The 20,634-nt window shown below is 31.0% G+C and overlaps 3 protein-coding genes across 3 annotated transcripts; all 3 read right to left on the bottom strand.

Annotated features, from left to right (window-relative positions):
• Window positions 1-2,441: 2,441 nt before the first annotated feature.
• LOC111316192 (gibberellin-regulated protein 5-like) lies at window positions 2,442-3,904 on the bottom strand. Its single transcript, XM_022918202.2, has 2 exons — window positions 3,233-3,904; window positions 2,442-2,933 (listed from the first exon to the last, which is right to left on the bottom strand). The coding sequence occupies exons 1-2, from the start codon at window positions 3,420-3,422 to the stop codon at window positions 2,749-2,751; spliced, it is 375 nt and encodes a 124-aa protein (XP_022773937.2). The 5' UTR covers window positions 3,423-3,904; the 3' UTR covers window positions 2,442-2,748.
• Window positions 3,905-10,660: 6,756 nt separating this feature from the next.
• On the bottom strand, window positions 10,661-11,768 carry LOC111316191 (gibberellin-regulated protein 5-like). The gene is made up of 2 exons (XM_022918201.2): window positions 11,337-11,768; window positions 10,661-11,048 (listed from the first exon to the last, which is right to left on the bottom strand). The coding sequence occupies exons 1-2, from the start codon at window positions 11,524-11,526 to the stop codon at window positions 10,864-10,866; spliced, it is 375 nt and encodes a 124-aa protein (XP_022773936.2). The 5' UTR covers window positions 11,527-11,768; the 3' UTR covers window positions 10,661-10,863.
• Window positions 11,769-17,019: 5,251 nt separating this feature from the next.
• On the bottom strand, window positions 17,020-18,812 carry LOC111316190 (uncharacterized). Its single transcript, XM_022918199.2, has 2 exons — window positions 18,173-18,812; window positions 17,020-17,269 (listed from the first exon to the last, which is right to left on the bottom strand). Exons 1-2 carry the CDS (start codon window positions 18,761-18,763, stop codon window positions 17,186-17,188), a joined length of 675 nt encoding a protein of 224 aa, XP_022773934.1. The 5' UTR covers window positions 18,764-18,812; the 3' UTR covers window positions 17,020-17,185.
• Window positions 18,813-20,634: the final 1,822 nt, after the last annotated feature.

Here is a 20,634-nt window from a genome sequence, read left to right as displayed (position 1 = left end):
TGAAGTTTCTTATTTATGTCTCCATTGCTATAAACATTTAATTATTAACTCCATTAAGAGTTCAATCTCATCATCCATTTACACAATGGCTTACACTAGTATTTCAAATATATAGAATGGGTTGACAGACACATAACAAAAATTTGTTATTACCTATTAAACTTTGCAATTAGAGGTTACTAATTCAAAGTTAGGTTCCCATTATTGGTGTCTAAAAGAAATTTTAAACCCATTTCAGTTGTGATGCTTCTTACCAAATTTTTAGGTAACGCCTTGGTAAGAGGATCTGCTAAGTTTTTAGCAGATTTAATATATATGATGGTAATTATCCAATTTTTTATCAATTCTCTGATATAATCATGTCTTAAACTAATATGTCTAGATTTTTCATTATAAATTTCACTATCAGCTTTAGACATAGTAGCTTCACTATCACAATACAAGGAAATGGCTGTCATTGGTTGTGGCCACAACTCTATATCCATTAATAAATTTCTTAGCCATTCAGTTTTCTTGCTTGCTGCAGCTAAAGCTATAAATTCAAATTCCATAATTGAATGTGAAATGCAAGTTTGTTTTTTGGATGCCCAATTAATTACACCACCTCCAAGGGTAAACATCCATCCTGAAGTGGATTTATTGTCACTTATACTAGTGATCCAACTTACATCTGAATATCCTTCCAAAACAGTCGGATCTCTAGAATAAAATAAGCCAAAATCTTTAGTTCTTTTAAGGTAATCTAGAACTCTTCCTATGGCTTTCCAATGACTTATACTAGGCTTACTTGTATATCTCGATAACTTGCAAATAGCAAAAGCTATATCTGGCCTAGTACAATGCATAGTAAGCCCATTTTTTATGTTTAAAATTGTCCAATCCACTATGAAAACTCCTAACAAGTCTAAATGACTTGGCCCACTCCAACACTTAGCTCAATTATTTAAATAATATAAGTAATTTCTTTTAAATCATTTATAAATGATCTTTTTACTCAATGTGGGATACACCACATTCTAAACTACCAACACCATATTGGAGGATAACAAAGGATTTTACTTGTAATTAGATTTTTTGTTTTATTATTTGCTTCTACTAATGCTGATCTTGCTAAAATATTAGTTTTGTTTATCCATGACAAATGCCTACGAAAGAATGTTTTTTGCTTGCACATCTAATATGAAATGAGAAAAATATTCTCCTTGCCTTTGCCTTCTTTTCTTGTTATTCCCTCTTGACTTGTTTGGTTAATAGTTCACACTATTCTACGATCCCTGTTTTTCTGTAATCAGGATTCTGTTTTTTTCATTTATAATGCAAGTGACTTTCATTATATCTGCAGACTGAGGATGATATTTTGATACACAACCAGGCTGCCAAGGAAGAGTTGCATAATATTCGAAGTGGTTTAACTCTGCAGGCAAAGGACCCGCAGATACCAATTAAAAAGCCTAAGACTGCTTTTACTGTTCTTGCTCCTGGAGATGACCTCCCTAGAAACCCTTGCGTTCAACCAAATGTGAAATTATCTCTAACTTTCAAGTCAAAGGGTCCTAATAACAAAAGGAAGAGGGGGAAACGAAAACCAGGCTCACGTAGATGGAGTCGGAGATCCTCAGGTTAGCTAAATTTATTAAGTTGGGGTTTTTGTATCTTTACAGAACAACCTGTGGAGGAGCAGTGGTAAACTTCAAGCTCTAATTATATATCTACGTACATGCTCAGTTTCTATTTCTCCTGTCTTCTTGTTTCATGTTTCAAGCCTGACGGCAACATAGTTGTTCAGTGCGTTGTTCAAAGTACATGACATTCAGTGTGGGGATATTACTTTGTTTAATTTGGTGATGTGCTATCCGATCGAGTCTCAATCCATTTAAAATTTTCACATTTAGATTTGAAGAGTTAAGGGTCGAGTTTATTAAGCAAAAATGATTGGTTTAATTGTATAATCTACTAGTGAGATTTAACCAAAAAAAAAGGGGGGGGGGGGAAATGAAATCCAATGTAGTTTCAGAAATGAGATAAAATGTGCCGGTAGTTGACTTCTTGGGTTAACAATATGTATATGTAGAATTTGTAGATGCCATAAGAATAATTTTAAATATAATATAATAATGTGATAAAAAAATATAAAAATGATTGAATTTAATATTTTAATAAAAATTATATATAAATTTAATAAAATTTTAAATATATATTTTATATTTAATTTTGACACGAATTATAATATATAATTTTAATATTTGATTAAAGTGCTAAATAAATTAACTCAGCGACCACGGACGCTGGGTTTGTAAATTATAATTTTGTGTGAAACCGATGACATCAACATTTTTTCGTATTGCTATATGATCTTGACTGGGCCACTGCAGCTGCATTGAGATCACAAGTTTTTTTTTTTTTTAAATATAATTAGTATATTTTAAAATATCAAGCAATAAATTTTTAATACTTTAAAATATTCTTTTGTTTTTATATTTTGATTGGAAAAATGACAAAAATAGTAACCAAACAAATCTAAGAAATAGACATTTTGTTTTCATGAATAGACTATATTATTATATTGTTGAATGAACAAAGTCAAGGCACATTTATTTTAAGGAATTATAAATAAATATGCCTTCCCAAGAAGTGAGCGAGAGCATCAGAACTCTTGGAAGGCAGACAATGAAAGAAAATGAAGACATAAACTGAAGTGATACAGGCAAATGTAGCAGATGACGGTGCATGCAATATTTTGATGAATAGTTAAGGGCACTTGGGCTGGCCCTTGGAGTTCAACTTGTCTTGATAGCAAGGGCATTCGGACTTGTTGCCATACGTCCCTGAAGGAACACAGTTACATTCTTGGCAGCATATCCCACAATACTTCAAGCACCGGTCTTTCTCTCCAGCGTTGGAACACCTGTCCTCACACTTGCTATCACAGAAACCTAATTTTGTCACACAAAAAAAAAATCAATTAATTTCATTCTTAGAATGGGACCCCAAAAAAATATGAATTTTTATTTTGTACTACACTAGTCTTTAGTACACATGACAATATATTAATGTTAAAATGAATCAAAATGTTTATACAATTAGTTTTAAAAGATAACATTAGTTTAACTATTTATATTTACGTCCGTCCTATTGGCATGCTAACCTTTTTTTATAAATATATATATATATATATATATTAATGCATGCATGCATAGTAAAAGACTAGTAATTAATTAAAAAAGAACATTACCTGGTGGAGGAAGAGAAACAGGTGGAGCAGGTGAAGCAGACGTGGGAAAGGGTTCTATACGAAGAGAAGCAGGTGGAGCAGGTGAAGCAGGTGTGGGAAGGGGTTCTATAGGTCGGGCAAAGGAGAGTTGGACAAATGATGAGCTCAATACCAGGGAAACGAACAACAAAGTTGGAAATAAAAGCTTCATTTTTTATTTTTTTTTGGGTGTGAGTGTGAGAGAGAGAGAGAGGGATGGTAGCAAAGTGCAAGGTAGAGAAAAACACCAAAATAATGTGAATGTATGTGGCTTGGTCTGGATGGAAAAGGGGTAGCTAAAGAGGTCCTGGAGCTCGAAATGCTGAGTGCTGACGGATTTGTGAGATTTTGCAAAGGTATTTATAGAAAGACAGAGAGGCTTTTAGTCATTTCTGACTTCTGAGTGATGGAAAGAAAAGAACATATTTAAAAAAGAATTTAAAAAAAAAAAAAGAAGGAAGGGAAATGCGCGTGTGTACAGCTTTGGTACAGACTGGAAGGCTAGTCCTTATTTTGATCAGGCATGAGGCATTATCAGCTGAGGTCAAAGGTTGAAGATTTTGTGTTTGTCCAGCCAGCAGCCACAGCCAGGTTTAATATTGTACCATCTAGAAATTGCAGATTCCGTAGTTACTTACTAGTTCTCTCGCAGATTCCCCAGTTGCAACTGCTGGAAAGAAAATCACTACAAAATATGATAAAATTATCACCATAACACTACTAGTATTCCCAAAAGAAAATAATACCAACATTTCAATATAAAATACATTTTGTTCATCTTTGTAAATAACAGGAACATTGACATATGTATTTGTTTCTGATAATATATGAATTTATGCATGTTCATGTACATTTCAAAGACAAATTGTGACTATGAGTGGTAATTAGCAAGTCATCAATGGTTTTTCCAATCATGCATGCATTAAACCCATTTGAACAGTTGTTGGACTAAGTCAACAGCCCATCAATAACAATGTGTTCTTTGAGGATTCCAGGCTGTTCAACTTTATCAACTGGCCCAATTTGCACTAATTTTTTTGTATCCAGCTTGAGAAATTATATATATATCCAGGGAAGAAATATATGAAAAAACTACATATACATGAAAGACCACAAAAAGAAGTAAATATCATACTGGAAAACAACAGGCTGTGTCGAATCTTGTCTAACTTGTATATCTTCCATGTTCTGATCTCCTTAAGGTTTGGTAATGGGTTGTCACCTCAATGCACGATGAAGCAACTGTCTCCCGGAAAGGGTGAAGGAAGGCACTGATAAATAATGAAAGGTTTGTCAACAAGTCTATCACTTTTGACTTGACTTGGAGCTGTTGGATAGAAATTTATGCACTCTCCAAGGTATGACCTCGAAACAACTAGCTAGTAGCTACCCTACAACCAGCTGGCTTTCAGAATCTCAGTCATTTATTTGCTTGAAGAAATATAATTAATTAATGAAAACGACCTTAATTAATTTATCTCCAATTATGCATCATTGTTAGGTTATTAACGGGACGTTATACTTACCCTTCACATTACATTATCAAGTTCATGACCCAGTAATTTTAGATTTAACATAAAAATAATATAAAAAATGATATAATTTAAAACCGAAAAAAATTATAAATAAATATGAGAAAAATTAAGAAAAATAAATTTTATATTTAATTTAATGATATAAATTATAATTTTATAATTTTTATATTTTAAACGAATTTGATAAAAAATAAATATCATCCGTGTACTTGTATTAATGCAATCTTTTCATAGTGTCGAATTCCGACCAGTACTCCTATGTTTATCTCTAGGCACAGCAAAACAAAAGCTTGAATGATACCCGATTAATTATAAAAGAAATCAAATTATAACCACTAGAACTTAGCTGTCAAGTTATGAGGATATAATTGGTGGGGTTTGAACTTTGGTTTTCTCCACTTACCCAAAGTTTATCTTCAACATAGCAAACTGCATGTGCTTTGAATAATAATTAATTTGTGCTGATTGCTTCTGAATTGGACTCAGGCTCGGAAGTCAGATAAAACTACAGTAATGAATGCACAAATAGCACTTGCTATATATAAATCATATATTACAAAGCAAAGGTTCAAAACTTTTTCTGCGTAGTCAACAATAATTTTATTTTTTTGCTTTGTATTGTTAAAAATAATAACTTAAATTTTATAAAAATTTTATTTAGAATTGATTAAATATTATTTGATGAATAAAAAAATTTACGAAAGAAAAATTTTAAGAGAAAAATTTTTAATAGATAAATTTAACTTGCAGAAAAAAAATTTAAGAGAAAAAAAACTTTTAATAGATAAACTTGTATACTTATAAATAGATAAAATTTTTATAAGATTTGGTATGAAAAAAAAATCTAAAAGAGTTATAAAATTTTATACAATAGACATCTCATAAGATTATTAGAGATTTATGTCTTATAAGTGTATATATTTAAATGTTTATGAGTGGATTAAAAAAGATTAAGAGGATTCATATAAATATTGGTGCATAAGTGTATATGGGTATGTATTTGTTTAAGTTGAAAATACTCTATAGAACTAGAAGATATGAATGAGATTGATTTGATTGTATATTTATAATTTTTTACAACTAATGGATCTTATTTTTCATCCGTTAATGTAAGTCGATTGGATCGAATTATATTAAATTATTGTCTCTTGTTTGATTGATTAATTTTACTTCGATTGGTATGATTATATTGGGTCCTTTTGGCTTAACAAGTGATATCAAAACTATAGTAATCATAACAAGTGATATTAAAGGTGAATGTTTAAGACGTGAAAAAAGTTAAATATTCGAGATATGAAAAAATGATAGTTCAGAAAAGCTCGATTCAAGTGAAAAATTCGAGTTCATGTTTTGATAAATCGATTTGCATGAAGCGTGAAAACACATAAAAAAATTGTCACAAGACTTTCATTGTAGATGGAGTCAAGCATATCTAGCATGAAAATATATGATTTAATGAAATTTGAGTCAATGTGAAAATGGTTAGAAATAGTGATTCAAATCCCATAAGAGATTTATTTGGGATTTACTAAATATTACTTGATTAATAAGAAGACTTGTAAAAAAAAATTTTAAGAGAAAATTTTTTTTTAATAGGTAAGTTTGACTTACAGAAGAAGAATTTTAAGAGAAAAAATATTTTTAATAGGCAAACTTATATGCTTATAAATAGATAGAATTTCTACAGAGTTATATATGAAAAAAAGATGTAAGAAAGTTATAGGATTTTATGAAATAGACACCCATAAGACTATTAGAGATTTACGTCTTATAAGTGTGTATATTTGAATATTTGTGATTGAATTAAAGTAGATTATGAGAGTCCACATAAGTATAGGTACATGAGTGTATATTGTTATATGTTTATTTGGATTGAGAATATTTCATAAGATTAAAAGAGATTGAGATGATCTATAAGTATTAATTGAGTGAGATTGATTTAATTGTATATTTGTAATTCTTTATAAGTAGTAGATCTTGTTTTTCATTTGTGAATATATATCGATTGGATCAAATCATATTAAATTGTTATTTTTTGTGTGATTGATTGATTATTTAATTTCGCTTCTATTGATGTGATTAGATTAAAATATTTTGACCTAACAAGTAGAATTAGAGCTACAATGATCTTAACACACATCACTCGTTAAAATCATGACCAGACATAATTAGATATACATGATAATGTACGTTTTCTTTAGGTTGAGGACTAATAATCATGTACGTGGTACACTTCAACAGATCCAATCCAAAGATCAACCTGCAAGATCACAGGAAGGATGAAGACCATGAGAAGATTCATCAGCATAGTGACTAGAAGCAAGCAGACTGACCTCCAGAAGAGCCCAATGATAAGCAAAATCTTAATGAACTTTACTATAGTCAACGATTGGAAAAGCCGGTCATACAAGAACTACAACCTTGATGATCTGCTTCGAAGTTGGCCGTAGAGAGGCTGCCAAGAAGAGGCCAAAGACACTGAACATGACTGAAAAATTGTCTTTTAAATCGGATTATCTAATACTTCTAAATGAGGCAAGGAAGCAATACTGTCTGTCAAAGCACTTGGGTGAAGGATGATGCCAAATATCTTTAATCAATGTACCAGAAACATTCTTCCAAGGCTGCTTCTGCACATGTAAAGGATGTTCGTCATTGTCCTGTATCTGCAATTTGCCACAAGAAACCTGTTATGCAGACTACAATTATGAAGAAATCTGCACTTCTCACATCATTTTTCTGTTTCGACTGTTGAAACAAATTAGGAAGGGGAAGGGGCGATGCTTCCAATAGGTTTTGAAGGTAACCTGAAAGTTTGGCTTCATCAACTTCTGATATATCATCAGTTGCTCTGTCAACTTCAGGTACCATAAATGATTCTTGGAGAGAAAGATGTCTCATCAGCAAGAGAAGTTTGTTTGCAATGAATCACATTCCGTAACAACAGAAAGTTCCTCACTTTATGAACAGATATTTACCACATTTGAACGAGGCCACTTGTTCTCAGGCTTTTCTTTCTTGCTAGATGACGACTGGCATGGTCCAGTATCCTTGCAACACAAACAATCTTGGAACCGTAATTTCAACAAAGAAGCAAGTTTTGCTAGAACTGTTGTCGTCCAGAGATTAGCAACTCTTCTCTCACACATTGATAGACACATCAGTTTTGGTATGCAAGGAAAGCAGTCCTTTTGCAAAGTAGTGAGCGAAGTACAAAAATCCAAATTTAGGGCGTGCAATCGCATAAACTTCCCAACCATGTCAAGTTTTTGAACATGGGTTGACCTCAAGTTTAAAACATGGCAAGGCAAGGCAACATGGAAGAGATCCCTGAGTTAGTAGAACCCAAAAATAACAAAGCTCAGGTATTGATCAAATGGTAAATTATATCTCAACACACTTAAGAACATCCTTGGTAACTATCATTGGTTTGTGACAGTAGAAATTTAGCACAACAAGAATATGACAACATTAATCAATAAACATCACATTGCAAAAATGCCCATAATAAACATAAAAAGGCAAAAAAAAAAAAAAATTCCAGAAGATAATCATCATTTTCAACTGGTTTAGCCAAACCACAAAATTACACTTCTCTTGACAAGACTTTTGAACCTTGGCCTGAAAGATTACGAAAATATTTCATCAATGGCAGCCTGCAGCGAAAAGCAATCTCAACATTTAATAGAAAATAATTCATACGAAATCTTGTGCCAGCACAAAAAGAGGAGCAAAAAAATGAAGGCCAAAACACACATTCTGCAGGATGTTGTAAGATTGACCTTAGAAAACCATGCTAGTACTGTGGAGTTTGGAAGAGCCTCATGCCTCCCACAAGAGTCATGATACCTAGCACTAAAAATAAACAATTTGGAAGTTATTAAACTGCTAAAAAAAAGACCTTTTGAAACTCCATCCCATGAACACAACAGAGTTGGTTACAAAATGTCTATATAAAGAAAATTAGAATATGAAGTATAACTGCATAGCCATTCTCATCAAGGAGAGAATGGATCAAAACATGGGTTTATAATTTATATTTAGGGGTAAAAGTCATTGTCTCATTCATCCAAAATGGTGGCAACTAAAAGGAAACTCATTCAAATTCTAAGTCTTGAGTTTTAACAAGTGAGCTTTTCCTAAGCTAGCCAAGTTCAATTAGTTCACGGTGTCAACATTTTTCAACTGGATTATATTCTATGAACGGCATTCTTAAAAAAATGATCATAATCTAAAGTTGCTCTAAATTTTGCTTCAAATATCTATAAATTCTAAACTGCAGGTTTTCTTCACAGGTCAACTCTGTTTGTAATCAGTCCATCATAATTACATGTTCTCAAAAACAACTAAACACAGCAAAAGCACTTAATCGAACAATTAACCTATAAAAAAAGGAAGAAACAAAACAGAAATCCAGCAAGAAAAGTTTACCAATTCTGTAAACTGGAAATATTACTGTGTATAAGTGAATTGTCGTCTCAGAAACATATGTCTAGGGTAAGCAGAAGCACTATATTTTCTTTAAGAAAGATTCGTAAGTATATAACTTGCTCAATGTCAAAATAAAATGTATAGTAACTAATAATTTAAAATAAATATTTATAAATTATATATTTAAAATAATTTTAACAAATAACTATCAATAAAATTTAAACTCAAAATCTTAAAAAAAAAAAAAAAATCTTGGACCAATGAGTCAATTACTTATTGGTACAGTAACACCATTTTACTTATTACTATTTGCTCTGCTCGTATCAATTCGGACGTTTGTCAGTTAGCTTCGGCAGAACGTGATATTTCAACTTTTGTGGGTCCAATTCTGACACCTCTGGCTCATTCTTGAGCGTAAAATGGGTCAATCAAACCCGCTCCGGGGTTCAACTTTGGGCCTGCCACCATTTCACCCAAGTTCAACTTTGAGTTCAACTTTTTTAAAATCATCATTTTTAAAAAAATTAAATTTGAATAATTTTTCTCAACAAAAATGTAATCATTTTATTTAAGGTTAACAATAGGTCAAGTTGAGATAAATTTTTGTTCACTTTGAATTTGATCTAATTTTAGTTTTATAAAATTTAAATTTGATCTAATTCAAAAGTTTTTTTATTTTTTTTATATTTTAATTTGATCCGATCTAATTCAATATTATATAAATTATATCTTATATTATTCGATCTAAAATTAATAAAATATTATTTTTTAAATATAAATATATAAATATATAAATTAATAATTAAAAATAATTTTATATAATTAAAAAATGATTTTTTTATAATTTTTAAAAAATAAAATTTTTATAATTTTTATAAAAGGGGGAGGGGAATGAAATCCAATGTAGTTTCCGAAAAGAGATAAAATGTGCCAGTAGTTGACGTCGTGGGTTGACAATATGCGTTTATAGAATGTGTAGATGTCATAATAATAACTTTAAATATGATGTAATAATACAATAAAAAAATATGAAATGATCGGATTTAATAGTTTAATAAATATCTATATAAATTTAATAAAATTTTAAATATATATTTTATATTTAATTTTTTTATATGAATTATAATATATAATTTTTTATTTGATTAAAATACTAAATAAATTAAATCAGAGCCCACTGACGTTAGGTTTGTAAATTAAAATTTTGTATGAAACCGAGGACATCAACATTTTTTTTATATTGCTATATGATCTTGACTAGCCCCTGGGGCAGCATTGAGATCACGAGTTTTTTTTTTTTTTTAATATTATTAGTATATTTTAAAATATCATGGAATCAATTTTTAATTCTTTAAAATATTCTTTTGTTTTTATATTTTGATTGGAAAAATGACAAAAATAGTAACCAAACAAATCTAAGAAATAGACATTTTGTTTTCATGAATAGACTATATTATTAAATTGTTGAATGAACAAAGTCAGGGCACATTTATTTTAAGGAATTATAAATAAATATGCCTTCCCAAGAAGTGAGCGAGAGCACCAGAACTCTTGGAAGGCAGACAATGAAAGAAAAATGAAGACATAAACTGAAGTGATACAGGCAAATGTAGCAGATGACGGTGCATGCAATATTTTGCTGAATAGTTAAGGGCACTTGGGCTGGCCCTTGGAGTTCAACTTGTCTTGATAGCAAGGGCATTCGGACTTGTTTCCATACGTCCCTGAAGGAACACAGTTACATTCTTGGCAGCATATCCCACAATACTTCAAGCACCGGTCTTTCTCTCCAGCGTTGGAACACCTGTCCTCACACTTGCTATCACAGAAACCTAATTTTGTCACACAAAAAAAAAATCAATTAATTTCATTCTTAGAATGGGACCCAAAATTTTTGTTTTGTACTACATTAGTCTTTAGTACACATGACAATATATTAATGTTAAAATGAATCAAAATGTTTATACAATTAGTTTTAAAAGATAACATTAGTTTAACTATTTATATTTACGTCCGTCCTATTGGCATGCTAACCTTTTTTTTATAAATATATATATATATATATATTAATGCATGCATGCATAGTAAAAGACTAGTAATTAATTAAAAAAGAACATTACCTGGTGGAGGAAGAGAAGCAGGTGGAGCAGGTGAAGCAGGCGTGGGAAAGGGTTCTATAGGAATAGAAGCAGGTGGAGCAGGTGAAGCAGGTGTGGGAAGGGGTTCTATAGGTCGGGCAAAGGAGAGTTGGACAAATGATGACCTCAAAACCAGGAAAACGAATAACAAAGTTGGAAATAAAAGCTTCATATTTTTTTTTTTGGGTGTGTGTGTGTGAGAGAGAGAGGGATGGTAGCAAAGTGTAAGGTAGAGAAAAACACAAAAATAATGTGAATGTATGTGACTTGCTCTGGATGGAAAAGGGGTAGCTAAAGAGGCCCTGGAGCTCGAAATGCTGAGTACTGACGGATTTGTGAGATTTTGCAAAGGTATTTATAGAAAGACAGAGAGGCTTTTTGTCATTTCCAACTTCTGAGTGATGGAAAGAAAATAACATATTTAAAAAATAATTTAAAAAAAAAAAAAGAAGGAAGGAAAATGTGCGTGTGTACAGCTTTGGTACAGACAGGAAGGCTAGTCCTTATTTTGAAAATGCATGAGGCATTATCAGCTGAGGTCAAAGGTTGAAGATTTTGTGTTTGTCCAGCCAGCAGCCACGGCCACGTTTAATTGCAGATTCCCTAGTTACTTACTAGTTCCCTCGCAGATTCCCCAGTTGCGACTGCTGGAAAGAAAATCATTACAGAATATGATAAAATTATCACCATAACACTACTAGTATTTCCAAAAGAAAATAATACCAACATTTCAATATAAAATACATTTTGTTCATCTTTGTAAACAACAGGAACATTGACATATGTATTTGTTTCTGATAGTGTATGAATTTGTGCATGTACATGTAGATTTCAAAGACATATTGTGACTATGAGCAGTAATTAGCAAGTCATCAATGGTTTTTCCAAACATGCATGCATTAAACCCATATGAACAGTTCTTTGACTAAGTCAATGCCCCATCAATAACAATGTGTTCTTTGAGGATTCCGGGCCGTTCGACTTTATCAACTGGCCCAATTTGCACTAATTTTTTGTATCCAGCTTGAGAAATTATATATATCCAGGGAAGAAATATCTGAAAAAAATACAGATACATGAAAGACCACAAAAAGAAGTAATTATCATAGTGGAAAACAACAGGCTGTGTCGAATCTTATCTATCTTGTTTATTTTCCATGTTTTGATCTCCTGATTAAGGTTTGGTAATGGGTTGTCACCTCAATGCCCAATGAAGCAACTGTCTCCCGGAAAGGGTGAAGGAAGGCACTGATAAATGATGAAAGCTTTGTCAACAAGTGTATCACTTTTGACTTGACTTGCAGCTGTGGGATATAAATTTATGCACACTCCCTGGTATGACTTCTGAGCAACTAGCTAGTAGCTACCCTATAACCAGCTGGATCTCAGAATCTCAGTCATTTATTAGCTTGAAAAAATTTAATTAATTAATGAAAACGACCTTAATTAATTTATCTCCAATTATGCATCATTGTTAGGCTATTAACGAGATGTTATACTTACCCTTCACATTACATTATCATGTTCATGACCCAGTAATTTTAGATATAGCATAAAAATAATATGAAAAATATATAAAAAATGATATAATTTAAAATCGACAAAAATTATATATAATATGAAAAAATTAAAAAAATTGTGTTTAATTTATTAATATGAATTATAATATGATAATTTTTATGTTTTAAATAAATTTGATAAAATCAGATATCGTATATATACATATATTATTTATATTATGACTACAATTTCTTATAATCTTTTCAGAATGTCGAATTCCGACCACTGCTCATATGTTTATCTCCAGGCAAAGCAAAACAAAAACTTGAATGATACCCAATTAATGATGAAAAAAAAAAAATCAAATTATAACCACTGGAACTTAGCTGTCAAGTTATGAGGATATAATTGGTGGGGTTTGAACTTTGGTTTTCTCCACTTCCCCAAATTTTATCTTCAACGTAGCAAACAGCATGTGCTTTGAATAATAATTAATTTGTGTTGATTGCTTCTGAATTGGACTTAGGCTCGGAAGTCAGATAAAACTACAGTAATGAATACACAGATAGTACTTGCTATATATAAATCTTATATTTACAAAACAAAGGATGAAAACTTTTTCTGCATAGACAACAACAATTTTATTTTTTTGCCTCACATCACATGTTAAAACCACGACAAGACATAAGTAGATTACATGATAATGTACGTTTTCTTTGGGTCGAGGACTAATAATCATGTACGTGGAACACTTTAACAGATCCAATCCAAAGATCAACCTCCAAGATCACAGGAAGGATGAAGACCATGAGAAGATTCATCAGCATTGTGACTGGAAGCAAGCAGATTGACCTACATATATAAGAGCCCAATGATAAGCAAAATCTTAATGAACTTTAGTATAGTCATCGACTGGAAAAGCAGGTCATACAAGAACTACAACCTTGATGATCTGCTTTGCAGTTGGCCGCAGAGAGGCTGCCAAGGAGAGGCCAAAGACACTGAACATGATTAAAAAATTGGCTTTTAAATCGGATTATCTAATACTTCTAAATGAGGCAAGGAAGCAATACTGTCTGTCAAAGCACATGGGTTAAGGATGATGCCAAATATCTTTATTCAATGTACCAGAAACATTCTTCGAAGGCTGCTTCTGCATATGTAAAGGATGTTCGTCATTGTCCTGTATCTGCAATTTGCCAGAAGAAACCTGTTATGCAAACTACAATTATGAAGAAATCTGCACTTCTCACATCATTTTGCTGTTTCGACTGTTGAAACAAATTAGGAAGGGGAAGGGGTGATGCTTCCAATAGGTTTCGAAGGTAACCTGAAAGTTTCATTTCATCAACTTCTGATGAATCATCAGTTGCAATTAATTGAACAATTAACCTGGAAAAAGAAAAGAAAGAAAACAGAAATTCAGCAAGAAAGTTTACCAAGTCAGTAAACTGGAAATATCACTGTGTATAAGTGTATTGTCGTCACAGAGACCTATGTCTAGGGTAAGCAGAGGCACCATTTTACGTACTACTATTTGCTCTGTTCATATCAATTCGGACGTTTGTCAGTTAGATTTGGCGGAACATGATATTTCAACTTTTGTGGGTCCAACTCCGACACCTCTGGCTCATTCTTGGGCCGTAAATGGGTCAATCAAACCCACTCCTGGGTTCAACTTTGGGCCGCCATTTCACCTAAGTTCAACTTTGGGTTCAACCTTTTTTAAATCATCATGTTTAAAAAATTAAATTTGAATAATTTTTCTCAATAAAAATGTAATAATTTTATCAAATCTTTTCGAGAATGGTTCTTTAAAATTGAAAGCATCTTCGAATAATATGGACTTATATATCAAGTAAAAACTAGTACCATTTATTTTGCAGTGGCAGCAAGCATAAGATCACTTTTATAGGCACTTGATAAACAATACCACAACTACTTGTTTGCAGAAAAAGAATGACTTTGTTTTTCACCATTGGTTGATAATCGATAATGGCTGTGGAGAGACCTTAGTATCGACCACCCAAACCCAAAAAAAAGAAAAAGAGGGTGGATGAATTCTAGACAAAAAGAAACAATGCTTCTGAAGGAGGTAATGCCTGTGGAGTACGTTAGTTGGAGGCTTTATTTTCTTAGAGAATTTATTCAATGACAAGAAGGACGATGATCCTTCTTTAACGAAAAGGTGGAGAGACTTTAGTGTCGAGCTGTCAATGTAGTTTAGGCTGCACCTCATGAGATGGTTAACTATCGTAAATGAATGCCCAACTTCCCTATACTTTTTCAATTCAAACGGTAGGATTTTTCCTTTTTTTTTTTTTAAATGACAAGAAGCGAAGAATAAGGATTTTTTGAGATGAAATCGAAGAAGAAGCGCAAGCCAACTCAGTTGGGTATGTTAAATAAACACCGTAAAAATGGAAACAAAACCAGACAGACAAACGCATGACGGGCACGATAAAGTGATGTTGCCTGACGTTTAATAAATATTTTAATTTTTTATAATTTTATATTTAAATTAAATTTTATATTTAGGTTAAGTTTTTTTATTTATAATTAATTAATTTTAAATTAAATTTTTAATATGCTATCAAATTTAAAATATTTTATTTTTTTTAAATATATCACGTGATAAAATTTTTTATCTTTATCTTTCCGATATAAAAAACTAATAAAAAATCAAAATTTTCTTTCTATTGCCTTTTTTTCATCTCCACCTATATAAAAATTCTCTCTTTCATTTTTTAAATTTATTACGTAATAAATTTTTTTAATCTTCACGTAAACATGTTTAGATAAAAATTTATTAAAATAATATTATTTTATGCTTAATAAACATTTAATTTTTTATAATTTTATATTAAAATTAGATCCAATCACTTACTATAGATTGATTAAATTTTTTCATGTACACTCAATTAATTTTAAATTAGACCCTTGAAAGGTTGTTGGAGGTATAAATTCACTTCAGTTATCAAAAACAAGCCATCGACAATAATAAGAATGACGATAAAACATACTGGACAAATTGTGATTTATTAGAAATATAACCGAAGAATAAATCAATAGTAATGCCAACGACCAAAGAGAAAAAGAAAAATTACTAAGGCTTCATTTGGATCAGCTTGCAGTGCCAGTGAGGTGGGAATTTTGCTTTGAATCTCACCGCGCACTCATTTGGCAAACACTGCTGTGTCGCGGTGAAGCATAATCTACCGCGCTGGCCCCCATTTTTTCAACTGGACCTTTAAGGTCCAGTGGAGTTTTATTTTTTCAACCACAGCTCTCCTTCCTTTTATACCCCTTTTATCTCCTTACAAGAATTTTATAATTATGAAATATATTAGTTATATAATTTTATAATAAAATTATTAATAAATAAATAGATAAAAATAATAATATAAAACAAATAATTCATTTTTCTAATCAAATAAATTTTTAATAAATATTAAACTAGATAATTAATTAATTTTTAGTAAATAATTAATTAAAAAACATTTTTTTATAATTAATTATTTAATTAAAATAGATAACTAAATAAATGATAAAATAAATTAGTATTATTAACTCTAAAAAATGTGTAAATATGTTTTGTTTTGTTTAAATAATAATTATTTTTTATTAATATTTGAATATTTTATTTTGTTATATATTTTATTTTAATATTATATTTATAATTGTTACAATTATTATTTTTTGAAATATTAAATATTTCAAATAATTTTTTATACTTAAAATTTTAATTATTTTAATATAATTTAATATATATCAATATTTTGATTGAATAAATTTTTAATATATTAAATATTAAATAATATTAAAATATATATAAAAAATAATTGATTAATATACTTTTAAGTTAATATCTTTAATAATCATTTTTTCTTTTTATTACAATTAACTTTATTACCATCGTTACTTTTACATTTAAATATATATCTAATCATTAATTTTAATCTCACCGTTATAATATTTAATCTCATCATTATAATAATTAATTTCATATTTATCACTATTTTTAATCTAATCGAAATCAATCTCACATCTAATCCAAATAAACTCTAAATAGGAATGGAAGAAAGGAATCAAAGGATAGGAAAGAAAAGCGTATCCTAAAAAACAAATTGTCCAAAAGGGAATAAAGTAGCGGAATTGCACCAAAAAATAAAAATGTCTTCCCCCTTTCAAACTTCTCGCAAAGAATTACAAAAGCAAATGTGGTAAAATCCCAATGGATAAAACCACACCATTATGCAAGTAGAATTTAAAAGGAAAAAAATAAATAAATAGTACATCATCAAATGTGAAGATCAAAGCAGATGTCTCCTCTAAAAGATCAAAGCAATGGCTGCACATCCCAATGCCAACACTCCAATTATCTTCTGCACGCTCTTGATTGTCTCTGCTCCACTCTGCAATATTTTTTTCCAAAAATATTCAAAATTTTATATAAATATAAATTATAAAATCAATTAATAATGAATTCCATTAAAAATGTTCATTAATTTCAAATTGAATTATTCAAAATCAAATTAATTAAATTCAAAATTTTAATTTTAAAAATTAATAGATTAAAATTAATTCTATAAAATTTATTAATTTTTTGATTAATTAAATAATAAAATATATTAAAATATATTATTTTTTAATTTTTTATTTATGAAACAAATTAAATAAAATTATTTAACAAAAATATTAAATTATTAAATTAAAAATTTTAATAACTTGAAATGAAATGAATAATTCTATATATTTTTAATTTTATATATAAGTTTTATAATATTTTAATTAAAATTTTAAATCAAATTAATCAAAAATTAAAATTCTTTTAAATTATTTGATAATTAATTAAAATTAATTTAATAATTAATTAATTAATTAATCGAATTAAATCATTCGCGATCAATTAAAACCAAATTATGAGCTGACCTAGTTTTATGTGCAAGGATTGTAATTCTCGACTTCGATTGAGTCATTTTTCGCTGTCCCTCTAAAATTTAGGCATCAGATTTTTTTCTCTATTTGTTGATCACCTCGAGATCCGTTGGCAATTTTTAAAAAAACTAAATGGACAAGCTCCACCTTACTCAGCGGCGCGTCCTGTAAACGCGCTTAAATGTGTTAAACTGTCTGCTTGGAGCCACAATCCACATTCCAATTTCTAACGTTCATTTTCAGAAATCTATTTATAAAGTTGAGTTTGCTAACTTAAGCCGTGTAACTACTAAAAATTTTCAGATCTAGAAGTGCATTGTTGTACGGTGAAAATTAGAACCAAAACATATTGAAATGTGAGAAAAGAGTATAGAATGTACCTGATCGGCAGCGACAGAAGGGCCGGGAGAGGAAGCGTCGAGGCTAGGTCCAGGAGCTCCAGTTGGTGGAGCGGGAGGTCCAAGCAACTCGGGTGAAGGAGCAGGAGCATTGTGTTTCTTAGACTTCTTCTTGCTCTTGCTTGGAGCTGGTGCCGGAACCTCAGCTGTAGTTGGTGCTGCAACAGGAGCCGGAGGAGAGGCCGAGCTCTCTGGAGGAGTTGTCGGTGCAGGAGCGGGAGGCGATTGGGCTGGAGGAGAGCTCAAAGGAACTGGAGCAGGTGGCGTACTTACTGGGGTAGCAGCCGGAGGAGAAGAAGCCGGAGCAGATTTAGATGGAGCTGGAACAGCCGCAGACTTCTCCGGAGCGGCAGCTGGTGGTGAAGAAGTTGGTGGAGAAGTGGTTGGAGAAGCGGTTGGAGCTGCTGTTGGAGCTGGTGATTTAGGTTTACTCACAGGAGCTGTAGCGGGAGCAGTAGCAGGAGTAGTCGTTGTCGGCGGAGCTTTAGTAGGTGCGGCGCCCGGAGCTTGACCGCCGACACCAGCCACCACAATGCAGATCAAAGCAACCGCAAACCCGCTTCTACGATCCATTTTTTTTTTTTAATGTTTTTTCGTTTGAGAGTGGAGTAGCAAGAAAACTTAATGGCAGAGGAGTACAAATAAATGAAAATAATTATCAAAGTAACGGAAAGGTTTAGACAGATCTAGACCGTAGAAAAAACAAAAAAGGGCCCCACGATCACATGGGACAGGAATAGCCGTTGGATGACCCTATTGTGGGCCCACCAGCATCAAACTATCAAACAAATAGACGGTGTAATGTTGACCTCGACACAGTCTGGATTAGGGGCCCACTTAGAAGGGCCTTCCTAAATTAGTGCATGTGATTTGCTGACACGTCACTAATAAAAATTTAATTAAATCGTTAAATATTTGTTATTTATTTTTGTGGGCTGCAAAATGGAAATGGACTGGTGAGACAGCTGGAAGAGCAGGAAGGTGGGGTCATGTTTGGCAAAGTGACAAGCCAATAGGAGTCAGCCACGTTAGGGAATTAGCAGTTGTGGAGTGTCGGGTGATGTTTTGGGATTATCGGGGTCACCGGCAAAAACATTGTGGGTCCCATGAAAAAGTTGTCTTGGACGAAGTGCCACCAAAACCAACCTATAGTTAAAAAAAAAAAAAAAGAAAAAACATTTGGTCTCACGTACCGTTGCTGGAAATAACCAAAGGTTGTCACAGATCCTGAAGAAGCTGATTGGTAAGTCCAATAAAGAAAGGGACCAAACAGTTTTCAATATCATTTAATGATATAGCCATTTTGTAATGCAATGTAATGTAATGTTGACACCATTTTCTTAACCACTTTGGAATCAGATTCTTTACCATCTTTAATTTTTTTTTTCTTTTTTCTAAGGTGAAAGACAAAGAGGAGTGAAAGATTCTGTACCATGCTTTAGTTATGTTCTACCAATTTTTTTTTCAATTAATTAACCCTTTAATTGTTGCCGGCATATAGTTATAGTTGAATATTTAATGATGGTGCAAGTACTTAAATGATATATTAATATTTTCAAATTATTCAAATACGATTTGAATAAAATTTAAATCCGACTCAATTATTATCGAATCGAATTTAAGATTGAACAGTTTAACTTATCAAATAATTAAGTTCGAGTATTATAATATCCAACTCAAATAACTCATGAGTCTAATCAAGTTTTTATATTTTAATTATTTTAATTAATAATTTACTATTTTACCTTTAATATACCTAACCTAGCAAACTTTAATGCATTTCTTGACTAAATACTCAAATCAGGATCAAACATTTGAGTGATTGCTCAATTCATAACCAAACATTTTAATTCATATAAATAAGAACTAAACATTATCGACTTGTAATAATATAAGATGTATTTTAATGAAAAATACAACGTGCATGTTACATGTCGTTAAATTGCCTACATGTAAAAGCAATCATAAACAAACATGACGTAGAATATGACGTGAAATTAACTTATCTACATGTAACGACAACTTAGCTAAGATTTTGACTGTTTTTATCTTATTTTTCTTTATCCTGTAATAACGTAAAAGAGTTTCAACTTAGTGTTTTCTCATTTCTAAGCAAGTCTTATCCTCGTTTCTTCTCGTTTGTCACTGTAAATTGAAAAAAAAATTTAGTTAAAATAACATCTGAACATAATGTCTTCTTCAAATATCAGTTATCTAGCAGCGTAAATTTAAGGTTGGTATAAATTTTAGGTTTGTCTCATGCTCCAATTTTTTTGAATTTGTTCTTCAAAATATTAAAATTACAGGGTTTCTAAATGAGGATCTTATGATATAAACAAGTATAAGTTAATTTCAGCTAGTTACCTTGTATAAATTTTAGGTTTTTCTTATGCTCTAATTTTTTTGAATTTGTTCTTGAAAATATTAAAATTATCGGGTTTCTA

The sequence above is a fragment of the Durio zibethinus genome, chromosome 24 (assembly GCF_047325235.1).
Source record: "Durio zibethinus cultivar Kanyao isolate XHJ-2024 chromosome 24, ASM4732523v1, whole genome shotgun sequence".
Lineage (NCBI taxonomy): Eukaryota > Viridiplantae > Streptophyta > Magnoliopsida > Malvales > Malvaceae > Durio > Durio zibethinus.
This window is presented reverse-complemented; position numbering and strand designations above follow the sequence as displayed.